At 29.0% G+C, this 12,742-nt stretch overlaps 1 protein-coding gene across 1 annotated transcript; it reads left to right on the forward strand.

Moving 5' to 3' along the window:
* Positions 1-9,044: 9,044 nt before the first annotated feature.
* Positions 9,045-10,680, forward strand: LOC121216298 (zinc-finger homeodomain protein 9). Its single transcript, XM_041091883.1, has one exon. The coding sequence runs from the start codon at positions 9,461-9,463 to the stop codon at positions 10,439-10,441; it is 981 nt and encodes a 326-aa protein (XP_040947817.1). The 5' UTR covers positions 9,045-9,460; the 3' UTR covers positions 10,442-10,680.
* Positions 10,681-12,742: the final 2,062 nt, after the last annotated feature.

Consider the following 12,742-nt stretch of genomic DNA (forward strand, 5'->3'; position numbering starts at 1 on the left):
AATTTTAATATAAATATTCAATATGACTAAACAATTAAATAATATAAATAATATAAAATGTGAAATTTAATTTAATAATATAAATAGTAGATATAAATAAAATTATTTATGTTTAGTGATTTTTTTTGGATAATTTTGATTTTTTATTTGAGAGTAAATGGTGAGAAGTAAAAGTTTAGGGGGAAAATAAAAAGTTTTGGGAATAAAAGTTTGAGGGAAAGTAAATAGGAGGGAGTAAAATTTTAGAGAGAAAATATTAAAAAAAATTGGAGGGGGGAGGCTTTGGGGTAGATGGGAGGTGGGATGGAAAGGGAATAAAAGTTTTAGGGAAAAGTGGGAGGGAGTAAAAATTTTGGGGGGAAATAAAAGGTTTTGAGGGTTTGGGGGAGTAAAATTTTGAGAAAAAGTAAATGGGAGAGTAAAATTTGGGTGAGAAATAGATTTTGGGTAGATTGAGGGGTTGGGAGGGGAGGGGAGTGGAGTAAAAGTTTTGGGAGGAAAGTGGGAAGGAGTAAAAGTTTTGAGGGAAAAGTAAAAAGGTTTGAGAGTTTGGGGTAAAAATGTAAAATATTATAGTTTGATATTCGAATTATTCGAGTTATTTGAATTATTCGAGTTATTCGAATTCAAAAACTCAACTCGATTCGAGCTCGAAATTTATAAAAAAAATTCGAGTTGATTAAAATAACTTGATTAACTTGAATAACTCGATTCCTTTAACTCGAAATTGAAATCTTTTCGATTTTTTCGAGTTGAATCGAGTTTTGCTCACCCCTAATTGAGGGAAGGTTTCAGACAAACACCGTTCCAACCGTCCATAAAATTCTGGCAACCCAACACAGATGCCTTTAATTTTAGGGCACATCAGAATAGTATCCTATAAATTATTTGGTAGGTTTAATTCCGCTCTCACTCCCTTTACTTTTTAGACTTTAAAATTTGTCTATCTACTTTCAATTTTAGAAATTTAGCATTTCAAAAGTTGTCTAATAATTGAATTTATTAGTAATTACACATGTGTAGCATGTTTGGGTAACCACTATAATTGAATGTAATTGGAGTACCTTAATTACAATTTTCAATTCTTAAAGGATAGTAGGAATTGGAGTAATTACACGGATAATTACAAACAGTTACACTCAAATTCAATTATCTTATGGCTTTCAAAACATGTTCATACATAATTAAGTTAAAAAAAAGTTAATTTTATCTAGTCATAATAGTATTTTAATTTTATTAATATTATTTAAATATTTTTAAAAAATTATTGATGAGAGATAATTTCTTATACATTTTAACCTACTATATAACTAATTATATTACACAGTATTTATTATAAATTATTTATACTAAATTATAATTTGTTTGTTATTAATTATTTATACTTAGTCAATGATCAATCAATAATAACAATGAGCGCATGTTTAATGCTAGAGAGAGAATAAATCAACAACTATAGAATGCTAAAGTGATTAGATAAAATTGCTTAGTATATTTATTTTTCTTATTAATTTATTAGTAATTGTATTGTCGAATTTTTTGGACTAACATTATATACAAAGATTTAATTTTAGGTTTTGTTACTTGTTTAGAGCATTTTTTTTCTCAAGTATTATTGATAGTTTTATAATAATTATTATCATTTTAGAATTTAAAATTATGTACTTGTGTAATTACAATTTATACCATCAAACATGGCATAGTGTAATGATCCAAAAGTCAGTAGTGTTAAAAATTATGATTTTAGGGCCTCATTTTCGTAAACTAAGCCCGTAAATATTAAATGGGGATAGTTATGGAGTTAGTATATTGATGAATTGAAATTTGGTTAAGCGATTTAGTTGAAATTGTAATTAATTAAGGCCTAGGGACTAAACTATAAAACTCAATCACTATAGATTTTTATTTAGGAAAAGACTTGGAGACTTAAATTGAAATTAACTAAAGGTCTAAAATAGCAATTAAATCATGTGAAAGTGGGTGTTTGTGGATGGTAATGATAACGATGGATTAATTAAATAAATTAAAGTTAATTAAAACTAAAACCTAATTAATTAACTAGTTATAAACTTAATCTAATTATATATATAAACTAGTGGATGGAGAGAAGAATCATCTTTTCCAAATGGATTGAACACCGAAACTAAGAGGAAGGGACACTATTACTGTTTCTTCAAGCTTTTAACCTTAATTTTAAGTAAGTCCCTAGTCTTTTTTTTTTAATTTTATATATATATATTTTTTACTTTGGAAGATAGATTAAACTAACCTAATGATTAATTTGAGAAATTAGTGAGTTTTTTATGAGATGTCATTGGTGAGAATTGAATGATTTAGGTGTTAAATTGATAGAAATTAAGCTTAGTTTAAGAAAATGATTAAATTGTAAAGCTTAATTGTTAATTTCGTACATTAGGGACCAAATTGAATAAAATGAAAAACTATTGAGAATTGTTGGTAGTGATAGAAAATAAAGGGTCCCTAATGGGTTTTGGTGAAAACGAATTTTAATCTGAGGCCTTGAATTGAAAGTTATGATTGTCCTGGTTTTAAGTACTAAATTGAATAAATTGTAAAATATGTATGACTTTGAAATTGAATGTGATTTAATATAAAATTTGATATTGTATTCTTATTTGTAGCTAAAGACGATGCAGGATTGTCAAGAGGGAAAGGAAAGGCAAGAGTCGACGATGAGTGACACAAGCTTTCGATTTGTATTTCTATGATTCGGCAACCATTTATTTTCTGCATGTTCATGTTAATTTGCACCATATAATATTGAGGTGATTTTATATTGGATTTTTCAATTGAATTGCTTCAGTTGAGATTGAATATTGAGATATGGACTAAATTGAACATAATAGAAAATTGTATGGCTTAACTGATATAGGAAATTGGTATGAAATTGAGTTGAATTATGTTATAATATATGATGAATTAATGAAATGAGAATGATAATTTGTGAATTGAAATAGGTAATGAAATTAGAAATTGGTTACTCTATTAACTGTTCAGGTTTATACTTCGGTATATTCGATAATGCACTTATGTGCTAGTGTATTTACTTTGGTATATCCGATGATACACTTACGTGCCAGTATATTTACTTCGGTATATCTGATGATGCACTTATGTGTCAGTATATTTACTTCGGTATGTCTAATTATGCACTTACTTGCCAGTATATTTACTTCGGTATATTTGATTATGCACTTACGTGCCAGTATATTTACTTCGGTATGTCTGATGATGTATTTACGTGCCAGTATATTTACTTTGGTATGTCTGATGATGTATTTACGTGCCAGTATATTTACTTCGGTATATCCGATGATGTACTTGCGTATCAGTATATTTACTTTGGTATATTCGATAATGCACTTATGTGCCAGTGTATTTACTTTGGTATATTCGATGATGCACTTACGTGCCAGTATATTTACTTCGGTATGTTCGATGATGCACTTATGTGTCAGTATATTTACTTCGGTATGTCTAATTATGCACTTACGTGCCAGTATATTTACTTCGGTATGTCCGATGATGCACTTACGTGCTAGTATATTTACTTCGGTATGTCCGATGATGCATTTATGTGCCAGTATATTTAATTCGGTTTATCCGATGATGTACTTGCGTATCAGTATATTTACTTCGATATGTTTGATTATGCATTTGCTTGCCAGTATATTTACTTCGGTATATTCGATGATGCACTTACCTGCCAGTATATTTACTTCGATATGTCCGATGATGCACTTACGTGTTAGTATATTTACTTTGGTATATTCAATGATGCACTTGCGTGCTAGTATATTTACTTCGGTATGTCTGATAATACATTTACGTGTTAGTATATTTACTTCGGTATGTCCAATGATACACTTACGTGCCAATATATTTACTTCAGTATATCTGATGATGCACTTACATGCCAGTATAATTGCTTTGGTTCATCTGATGATGCACCTTGTGTGCCATATAATTGCTTCGGCTTTCCCAATGATGCACTATTTGTGTCAGTATCTTTCCTTCAGTTTATCTGATGATGCACTATGGTGCCATATTTAGATGTAGAGTGATGGATCTGCATATTTGATCTAAGTCTGTGTTGGTTAATAAGGTTACAAATGAATGAATTGTATAAATGTTATGTGAAATGATATATGAATTTGAATTGTAATATACAAAATGAATGGAAAACAAGCTCTAGGGGCCGATTGAGCACGAATGAGCTTATGGACTCGGAAATGATTGAAATGGGCACATGGGATTAATATAAATATATGTATAAATGAGTTCAAAATGAAGAATTTATATTTGTGAATTGAATGGTATCTTTAGATACTCATGTGATAAATTGAGTTGCAAAAACGAATGTGTGTACAAGTTTAGTAGAAATGATAGTTTTTACATGAATAGGTAAATGAATTGGCATGTAAGATTGATATAAGCATGATTATATGAAATTGAAAGTGTTTGACATGAAATGGTAGAAGATCGGGTTAGGAATTGAATATGTGCATTTTGCATAATCTTATTATATTGTCTTGAATCATAGATTTACTATTGGGTGTATTTGCTCAACATACGATTTGTTTTTTTCCGTGCGTAGGTAAAGTAGATTTCGGTAGTTCGAGCAGTTGACCCAGCATCCAACAATTGATCTCCGACTCAGCAAATTTCGTACAAATTCTATTTTGTTCTAAGTTTGGCATGTACCTAGGTTAAGTATTTTTTTAGTATAACCATGTTACATGCATTGTGGTTTAAAAAGTTTATGTATAAATTTGGTTAGTTGATTATGACCTGTAAAAAGATTTAAGTTTAGTTTGAAATGGTATGATATGTTAAAATATTAATAGCTTTGGTGAAATATGTATGAATGTATATAAATTGAATGTATTTCAATAGGTATTAAGCTTATAGTTGATATAGCATTTGCATTTTGTTGAGTAAAGCATTAAAGTACATGGATTGAAGTTAGAGGTTAGACAATATGTTTTGTCACAACGTCAACTCGATGTTTTAAAATTGTTACAAATTGGTCCTTTTCAGTCACGAGTTAACTTTAGAGCTTCTGTAAGCTCGTATAAGACCCAAAAGTTATATATTGTATTGTATGCTTAGTTGAGTTAAAAATTGAACATTTGACCGTATGAATTGGCTATGTTTGACCGTAGTTGCTCCAACAACGAATGTGGCACCTTGTAACTCGGACCTAACAATTGGGTTGGGTAAAGGGGTGTTACACATAAGGAATTACAATGTAATTATCCTTTATTAGTCAAACATGTTTAATGAATTAGAATTTCTCGTAATTACAGGAGAGTATAATTACTACCTTCATAAATATACTTCCATCTAATTACTTTTTGATGTCTAAATACACATTTAAAAATTAAAGCCAGTGATAATAATGTTAACTTATGTTAAATTTGAAATTTGAACATGTGCAAGGGCAAAACAATAAATATAAATAAGCATAAATATTAAAATAAAAATTATTATGAAATAAGCCTTTAAAATTTGGAATTTACTCATTTTTTAAATTTAAAATTATTTTTATTATTTAAATTTTAAACATATTGTTAAAATAAAAAACAATATAAAATAAATCTTAAATATTAAACAAATTTGATTAGACATTGAGAAAACAAACAAAAAAAAGTTTCTCCTATCCGAGAATTAATCTCTAACCCGCAAACACCTTTAAATATTATATATAATATTATTATTACAAACCTATATGAAATTTGTAGAATAAAATTTCTTTTTTAATTTTCAAATATTACCATTCATCTTGCATACGTAAACAAGTTAAAAAGGATTAAAATCTCAATATAAGAAATATATATGTTTTGGGAAAAAGTAACTGCTAATATATATTATATTGGAAAAAATAAAAATTAATCTAAATATGTATTTGATGGATTGAAAAGATGAATGAGTAAAATTAAGCTAATAATAATTAAAAAGGTTTTAAGAGATCAAAATCAACATTTAGGGGGACCAAATACAAATTTACCCCATTATAGAAAGTATTCCATTTAAATAAATTTTTTTAAAAAAATATAGGGGGACAAACACCAGAATAGTCCCTGTCTTGAATAGGATGCTGAAACAATAAATATTATTTTTAATAAAATTCTTAAATGTATGGAAGATTTTCAAAATTTTCAAAGGCCATGGCACTTACCAGTCCTCGTAGCTACTCCAATCATCCATTGAATATGTGTTATTACTCGAATTTTGATTTTTAAATTTAGATATTTTTATATTACATATCGATAATAATAGTAGGAATGGTCGCAAAGTAATAAGAAAGAAAAATAAGAGTATGCAGATTTTACGTGAAAAATTTATTTCGAGAATAGGAGAAATTCACTAATATTGAAAAACAACAATACAAAAGGTTTTCAACTACACGTGATATTAAAGGTTAAACAACCCTATTATAATCAATGTTTAATAGAAGAAATATAATTCTACACGGATTCAGATTCAGATCATACAACTCTAACAAATAATCAATATTAAATTGTCTTGTATACAAATTTAATAAAAAAATTATTAACGATGTTATAATTATAATTGGAAAAATGAATAGTTTGAAGTGTACAGAGATGGTACGAGTATTTAAACTTATTTGTTAACCAAAGCTTCAATTTTTTATTAAAGAATTGCAATATATTATTATATGCACAGACGTTTTTGTCAAAATAATTAATTAACACACTTATAATGAATTTTTTTTTAAAACAGAAAAAATTTAAATTATAAATTATAAATATTTTATTTTTATTATTTTTAATTGGGGATATTTGATAAATATCCAAAATTTAGTTGCCAAATTTTTGTAATGAATTATGTAAGATTTGAATTGAAATTATAAAACTGTTTAATATATTATTAAAAATTAAGCAGTATTTTATTGAATTTTTGAAAATTTATAATTTTATAATTTTAGAGAGAAAGGTAAATGTTTTTGAAAATTTAAAAAACCCACTTGAATTTTGATAAATTCAGTGGATAAATAAATGAAATAATTTCAAAGTAAAAAGGAATAAAAATAGAAAAGAGGGTGGTCCACTGAGGAGGTCACTTGACAAATTTAAGAGGGGATACAGTCAATGCCTGAGAAATCAGAAATTGCAGGTCATTTCTTCTCTCTCTTTCCAATGCTTTCATCCATTCTTACCGTGTCAACTCAGTCCTCACACGCTTCATCTTATATCATCCTTTTTATCTTTCCAGTAAAATAAAATTTAAATACAAAAATATATTAAATTAATAATACTAAATGTATTTTTATTGTTTTTCATGATCTTATCATCAACAGTTTACTTATAACACTAACTCAATTAATAACGTTATTAATATATACAACTGATGGAGATAAATTGTGTATATTAAGATAAAAATGTATATAAATACGTTAAAATAACAATTTGGTTTAGTGATAAATTAAGTTTTTATCAATCCAACTAACGTGGGTTTAAATCCCACAATATGCATATTTTTATTTTAAATATGGGAGGATGTTTTCGTAATTTTTCTAACCGAGTTATCTGATTAACTCATGACATCAACTCAACAATGACTTAAATAATTGTATAGATATAAACAATTGATGAAGGTAACAAAGTGTCTATAAATATAAAAATAAAATTTTAGTTGAATGACAGATTATTTTTTTTAATGCAATTCAAATATCACCATATGCATATTTTTATTAATTTTTTTAATTGAAAAAAGTAAAATACTCTTAAATAATGGAAGAATATTCTCATAATTTTATAACTGAATTAATGTCCGACTAACTCGTGACATCAACTCAAAATGTTGTGATATTGGTTTTATATTTTAGTTTAATTACTTTCTATAAAGATATATGTTTGCTTTTAATTATATTGAATCTAATTTATTCATATAAATGCTAAAATAATTTTGCTAAAATTGTTAATTGATATTAAATTTAAGGATATAATGTCAATTTTAGTAGTTTAATATTTATTTCTTTTGTCAATTTAACTCTTACCCTTTTTAAACTACATTTGGCTCTCAATTTTTTAAAAATAGTCAAATTTAATCATTAGTTTTTCAAAAAAGAGTTTCTTTAAAATATTAAATTTTTAAACATGACAGTCTACATGTATTTTATAATAATTTATTGAAACTTTTTATAATTTTTAAATCATTTATTAACGCCGCATATAATATATATAGCACCGTGTTAGCATGAAGTACATGTACACGGACTTCCATACAAGCTGTGAGACCAAAGAGATAAATTAACTCTTTTCAAAAAAATTAATAAAAAATAAATATATTATTATTTCTCATCAAATTTTAACCATATGCCTGTCTATGTCCAAAGTTTAAGCTTTGGAAATGAATCAATGATACGACAATAAATAAATAAATTATTTAATCCTTTAGTCATATTTCTTAATTTAAAAAAATATTTATTAAAAAGAAACCTTTAGCATAAATTTTAAAAATAAATTTTCATTTAGTGGTATAAAACATAAAAGCATGGTTGATTACTGAATTGAAATTAAATTAAATAACTTTATTAGAAAATAAAACAACAAGAATGTATAACTCATTTTAGTTTTCAGCAATATTGTACTCATTTCTTTCGCTTCTGTTTATCCAATTTGCTAACCTCATTATTAAATAAAATTTAAGTAAAAATGTAATTTCACTTATTATTTAATAGTTTTTGTTTTTAAATATGAAAAAAAAGGTGCTTGATCACGTTAGAATATACATCTTCCTAGTTGTCGCAATAATAACATTACCAATTGAATATGTTTTTTTAAATCTCTTATGTCTCGTTTAATTATTAGTTTAAATTTAAACTACCGAGTAATAACTTTTTAAAGTTCAAAATAAGCGAAAACTTATCTCTTTACTGAAAATAAATCGTGGGAATAGTTTAATACTACCGATTGATTTAACTCATATGCTAAAACATGTATACGAAGTACTTATAAATCTTATAGAGTAAAATGGAGAAAGAGGTATAAAAAAAATACATGAAATGCTAAATATTTACCAGGATTACACAGGCATATCTAACCCCCAAGAGGGTTAACAACTTAACCATGGATTATAACTAGGGTTAGAAAAAGGGTTAAGAAGGAGAACCACAAAAACATAGATTTTTCAATTATCAACAATCATCACTCCCCTCTTTCTCCTATTCCTCTCCCACCCTTTCTTTTCCTTCATCTCCCCCCCATTTAACAACCCAAGAGAGAAGAGCCCATTTTTCCCCCCGTTTCTCTATCCCTTTTCCTTTTTCATTACCAAGCTTCGTAATTTCTTGCATATTATCAAATATTTCTCATAAAACCCATCTTTAAAACCCTTTTAAAATTCATTTTTAGCCTTTTTCTTTAATTTTTACCTTTTTTTTTGCTTGGTGTTAACTCTAGATGTTAAAGCCATGGATATAGCTCTTGCAAGCACCGCACCAAAATCGCCAGAGGCTGAGCCCGAGCCTGAGCCAGTGAGTGAAACACCAACTCGGATCCAACCCACCAAGCCTGTATCTTTCACCAACGGTGTTCTCAAGCGTCACAAGCCTCACCACCACCACCACCACTACCAAGCGCCACCCATCGTCATAACCTACAAAGAATGTCTGAAGAACCATGCAGCCAGCTTAGGCGGCCATGCTTTAGACGGTTGCGGTGAATTCATGCCGTCGCCAACAGCCACCCCAACTGACCCAACTTCCCTCAAATGTGCTGCTTGTGGGTGCCACCGCAACTTCCACCGCCGCGAACCGGATGACCCACCACCCACAACAGCTACCCCAACAATAGAATACCAGCCTCACCACCGCCACCATCCGCCACCACCAGCAACGGCAGGTCAACCAAATCGTAGTCCTAACTCAGCTTCCCCACCTCCGATCTCATCATCTTACTACCCTTCAGCTCCCCACATGCTTTTAGCTCTTTCAGGAGGTCTTACAAGCTCCCATTTACCAGCTGGTGGGCTGACACCAAACACTGCTAATCTTGGTTCCAACTCAAAGAAAAGATTCAGAACTAAGTTCACTCAGTACCAGAAGGATAAGATGCTGGAGTTTGCCGAGAAAATTGGGTGGAAAATCCAGAAAAGAGATGAAGAAGATATTCAAGAATTCTGCCGTGAAGTTGGGGTTGATAGAGGGGTTTTAAAAGTTTGGATGCATAACAATAAGAACACTTTTGGGAAGAAAGATCAAGCCAATGGAGGGTCCTCAACTAGAGATGGAAATGGGAATGGGAATGGGAATGGAAATGGAAATGGAAGTGTTCGATTCAACCATGAGGAACATAACAACAGCAACAACAACGGTCAGAATCTGAACCATCACTTCGAAACTGATAGTGTTGCTCATGTTGGAACTAATGGCTGCTCTTCTTCTTCCTCTTGATGCTGCTGTTGGTGATGATGATGATCAGCTTCATTGTTCTTTTTTATTTTTATACCTCATGGGGGGGGGGAGATAATAATCTGTTTAGATATAGAGTAAGGGACTTTGTTTATTAGTTTAAATTTTGTTCCTTTCATTTTGTTCCTAATTAGTTTAATTAAGGATCATCACGTTGCTGCTAATATATAACCTGGGAATTAAGAGCTGCTTTGCAATCCAAAAGGGAATTTGATTTAGAATCTCAGTTCTTCTTTGGGATCATAAACTTCCATGTTTTCTGTGTTTCCAAACAGTGAAAAAAAATCTTAAAACCCCCTTTGAATCTATTAACATTCTCCTTAATCCAAGTTAAAAGAAGGAGAATAGCTTCCATTATCATTATCTTCTGTCTCACAAAAAGAAGCAAAAAGTGTTGTAAAACTTGTATCTGATAATTAATATTAAAATACCCCCATTAACTTTATACTAATACTTTTATGTATACAATTAAGGTTGCCATCTTTGTTACAGTAGTTGTATACAATAAGATGTTGGGAGAAATAACCCAAAAAGGAAGAAGGGACTTCAATTTTCATTTGCAGAATAATTAGCACACTTTGTATGTTTGTTTGTGCAGTATAATAATGGTTGATATAAACTGATAAGACTAATATTTTATGTTAAAAAAAGCTATAATTTATTCTTCTTAAAGTACAAAAAAGGGATGCTTCTTAATTCTCTCAAGGACGAGATAAGCTTTGGATTTAGGGTTAAAATAATGGGATTTATGGACAATCTATCATATCTTTGCTTTATGCAATTTTTAATTTCTCTTTCCTTTTAAGGGATCCCATTATTGATACTATAATTACACCAAATTATAAACTTAAAACAAGTGAAATGGGTTTTGTTTTTGTGTAAAGATGAGTCGGTTTCGTTTCCCCTAAAAAAAGTCCACCCTTAAGACCAGGGAGATTCTCTTGTTTTACTTGAATTTTGTGCTTTTCTTCTCTTTCCAACACTCACTTTTCATTTATTTTTATTTAATGCTTCAACTGTTTCTTATGCCTCCTTTTTTTTTTCTTTCTGAATATATAGTTTGACCCTGAAATTGGCCCCTAAAATTTTTTTCCATCATATTGGTCCCTAATATTAGTATTCGTTACACAGATTAATCCCTACATTAACACAGTTTGTTTTTGAATAATTTTCTGATGTAGACAAGTATGAGGGTGACACGTGGAGAAATAAGGGGTCAATCTGTCTTTCAGATGCCAACTTTAGGGACCAATATGATCCAAAAAATATTTAGGGGTCAATTTAAAAAAAGTTGTTAAATTTAAGGGTCAATTTATATATCACATATTAGTGATCAATTTATATTAATTGCAAATAAAGTTTAGGGTCAATCTGAGAAAAGTTCCGCCAACGAGTTCTAAGCGACGATCCGATGGTCAGTACGGTGGATCAGTACTCATTGTCAAGTCGAATAACATAACTTAAATCCAAGCCAATCTAAGAGTCAATGTCGAAAATGGGAGAAAAAAAGTTGTTTAAATTTTAGTTCGCAAATTTGTAATGTCTAAAGTTGTTTCATGAAAAAAAAAACTTTAGAAGAGAAGGGAAAAGAGAGTATTCGATTGGTACAGATAATACGAGCAAATAAAGTCGTATAGCATCAATTTTAACAGCCGAATAACTTAAATAAAAAATTTTAAATAATGAAATGACCAAAACAAAAACTTACCCGTAATTCAATAAATAATTGTGTATAATTTACCCGCAGCAAGATTTGAGGTATGTAATAGACTAATAGGTTGTTTCTTAATCATTAATTAATATGTTTAGAGTAGATTTAGAAGTTTGGTGGTAGCTTTAAGTATAATTTTCAAACAAAGAATGATATAGTAATAAACTAATTAAGAGGTTAAAGAGATGATGAAAAAAATGTTAGGTGTAATAAACTGACATTACATCAATAATATAATATAGTTTAGATTAATGACATTACATCAATCATACCTTACTTTATGTTGGGAAAGGCTGCTTGAAATTCACCAAAACTAGTAATAATTAAGAAATTGCTTAGTGAAGGAGTTAACTTGAAGGGCTTTTTTTTTTCTTTAAAAAAAATTAAATTAAGTAATTTATTTTTTGCTTGATGGGGCAATTGTATTTATGTCCCCACATAACTGCATACTATTGATTGAATATGACATTGCAATGTATCATAATATTGGTGATTAGAAGTTTGAAGTTTTGAAATTTGGTGGGTAAAGTTATTGTTCACATCACCTTTGCCCATAACTAGATATGGTTCAT

This window comes from Gossypium hirsutum, chromosome D04 (genome assembly GCF_007990345.1).
Source record: "Gossypium hirsutum isolate 1008001.06 chromosome D04, Gossypium_hirsutum_v2.1, whole genome shotgun sequence".
Classification (NCBI taxonomy): Eukaryota; Viridiplantae; Streptophyta; class Magnoliopsida; order Malvales; family Malvaceae; genus Gossypium; species Gossypium hirsutum.